The sequence below is a fragment of the Pteropus alecto genome, unplaced genomic scaffold, assembly GCF_000325575.1.
Source record: "Pteropus alecto unplaced genomic scaffold, ASM32557v1 scaffold11, whole genome shotgun sequence".
NCBI classification, from domain to species: Eukaryota; Metazoa; Chordata; class Mammalia; order Chiroptera; family Pteropodidae; genus Pteropus; species Pteropus alecto.
The window spans coordinates 10,489,873-10,492,471 of record NW_006431956.1 but is presented as its reverse complement, the minus strand read 5'-3'; the positions used below and the strand labels follow the sequence as shown (position 1 = coordinate 10,492,471).

Genomic DNA, 2,599 nt, shown 5'->3' with positions numbered 1-2,599 from the left:
GGTATCCACAAAGCTCACTCCCTCCCCTCTTTCAAGTCTTTCTTCAAATGGCATTTTCTCAATGCAGCCCATTGTGATCAATCGATTTAAACTGCAATCCTCCCATGACTCAGGCACACACCCATCCATCTGCCTTCCCTGTTCTGCTTACTCCATTCTTTCTTTATCCTCGACTTTTAACTGTCCTCATTACTTATTTACTTATTGTGTTTGTTCATTATCGTTTTCCTCCTTGTAGAATATGAACACTGTGGCAGTGATTTTTGTCTGTTTTATTCGCTAATATATTCCCAGGACCTTGAAGAGTGTCTGGCATTCAATAAACCAATAAAGCGACAAAGGAATAAATAAATGGCTGTATGAATAATGGGCAGTCATTTTATTTCCCATTTTTTCAACTACAAACAATGCTGAAGTAAATATCCTTATACACATGTACTTATGTGTTGGTCTTTTTATTTCTATATGGCCAAATGCTTTCCAAAATGGAAACTTTCCCATAATCATGTATGAGCATCCTTTCCCGCTCTCTCTCCATCTCTCTGCCATCAACAGGTTGGCTTTTGCAAATCTTTTCTAACATTTTTATTATTTAAATTTGATTTTTTCCTGATGACTTGTGAACTTGAGTGTCATTAAATATATTCATTGATTATTTGAATTAGATCAACTGTTAATTGATTGTGCAAATCTTTTCTAGTTTTTAAAAATTGGTCATTTCTAGTAAGTTTGTAAGAGTTATCTATCTATACATAATCCATAAGGAAAAAAATTTTTCTAACATTATTTGCATGTTAATTTTGTTTATGGAATTTTAGACCACAGTTATGATTTTACATAATCAAATTTGTACATCATTTCTTTTATAGCTTCTGGGCTTTTGGAAGTTAGATCCTGCCTCTAAATTGTACATACTTTACCTTCTTTTCTGACGAGAATTTTGCTGTTATTATTCATTACATGTTAAGTCCTTTATCTGGAATATGTTTATGCATGTGAAATATGCAGAAAAAAATGAGTTTAACTTCATTTGCTTCCAGGTGAATGACCAGATATGTCAGCACCATATTAAATAATATATCTTTTTCCTACTGAATTAACTTTTGTTATATGTTAAGTCCTCCTAATTACTGACTTCAGTATCTTGATTCCCTATCCTGTTCTGTTAACCTATAATCTGGTATATGTTTTTTAAACAACAAAAAAAACTTGGTCAAAGGGAGAGGAGATTCAACTGCAGGTCAAAAGGAATAAGAATATTCTATTTGAAGATGAATTAGGGAAAAATTTTAAAATAAGAACAGATGCCCATGCTGTAGTTGAACATTATAACATTTTCAATCTGCTTGGAATATATAAATAATAAAACTATTGTTCTCTTTTCATTAGTCTTAAAACGGCTGAGCCAATTTCATATACTTTTCCTATAAAAAGTTATTTTAATTACATATAACCTTGTTTTCATTGTGCCTATTCTTCCATTGTTTTGAGTAATATTTTTTTAGTTTTCTCCAGAAAAGCAGGACTAATAGAATGTATATAAATACAGAAAGATATTTATTACAAGTAATTGGCTCATGTGATTATGGAGGCTGGCAAGCCCAGAATCTGCGGTGTGGGCCAGGAGGCTGAAGACCCAGGAGAGCTAATGGTGTAGACAAAATTCGGCGGCAGTCTGTTGCGGAATTACCTCTTTCTTGGGCAGCTGGGATATTTTGTTCTATTCAGGCCAGTAACTGATTGGATGAGGCTCCTCCACATTATGAAGGACAATCTGCTCTAAGTTCGCCAACTGAACTGTTAATTCATCAAAAAACATCCTCCAAGTTGACACATAAAATTAACCACCACAGATATCTAAGATTATTGTTTGTTCTTTAAAAAGTTCGAAAAATCTCATCACTGAGAAAAGTTATCTCTAAGAAAAGTTACTTTTTATCCCTAGGAAAAGTTGATTCCTAAGAAAAGTGCTGAGTAGGTAAGACTTCAGGGTCAAAGTAAATAAGATTGCGAGTCTACTTATACTCTGACTCTATTAACTATAAAACCATTAAAGATTGCATTGATCTCAAAACACAGGCAGGAAGCAAAACTCATCAAGACTTTGTAGAGAGATGCTCTTTCTTTCCTTTACCACCTACCTTTTACATCTCTGGCCCTGTACTTCAGAGGGAATGGAATAAAATCGATGCCAGCTATCGGCTGTTGTGGCATTGTGAGAACAGTTATCATTGTTAATTATACACTTTTGCCAATTGCATGCATTAATCTGAATGACCCTTACTTGTCCCTGCCCCAGTTGGCGACTTTAAGGATACATTTAGATTAGAGGAAATAAAATCTGCAAGTCTCTTAAACCACGAGTCGTGGATTTTCCTGTTGTTGCAATGTCAGTTTTGGGTCGACTCAATAATTCAGGGGTTAAATAGAAGGGACTAAGTGTCTTTTCATAAAGCCTAGTGAGCTCTGTCCCCACACAGACAAGGATGCGCTCCAACATTCACTCAAATAGTTAGAGCAGGTTTTTGGGAGTAGAGTACTTGGCCCGTGTATCCCTAGATTTACCTGGTGTGTGATCGAAGTCTGCACTCAATGCTTC

General features: G+C 35.1%; 1 protein-coding gene across 1 annotated transcript in view; it reads right to left on the bottom strand.

Moving 5' to 3' along the window:
- Positions 1-2,599, bottom strand: part of MALRD1 (MAM and LDL receptor class A domain containing 1) — a 533,295-nt gene that overhangs the window by 148,563 nt on the left and 382,133 nt on the right. Inside the window, 1 exon segment of the mRNA XM_025043397.1 lies at positions 2,566-2,599. This exon segment is cut by the window's right edge and continues 12 nt beyond it. Coding sequence (XP_024899165.1) covers positions 2,566-2,599 — 34 coding nt within the window.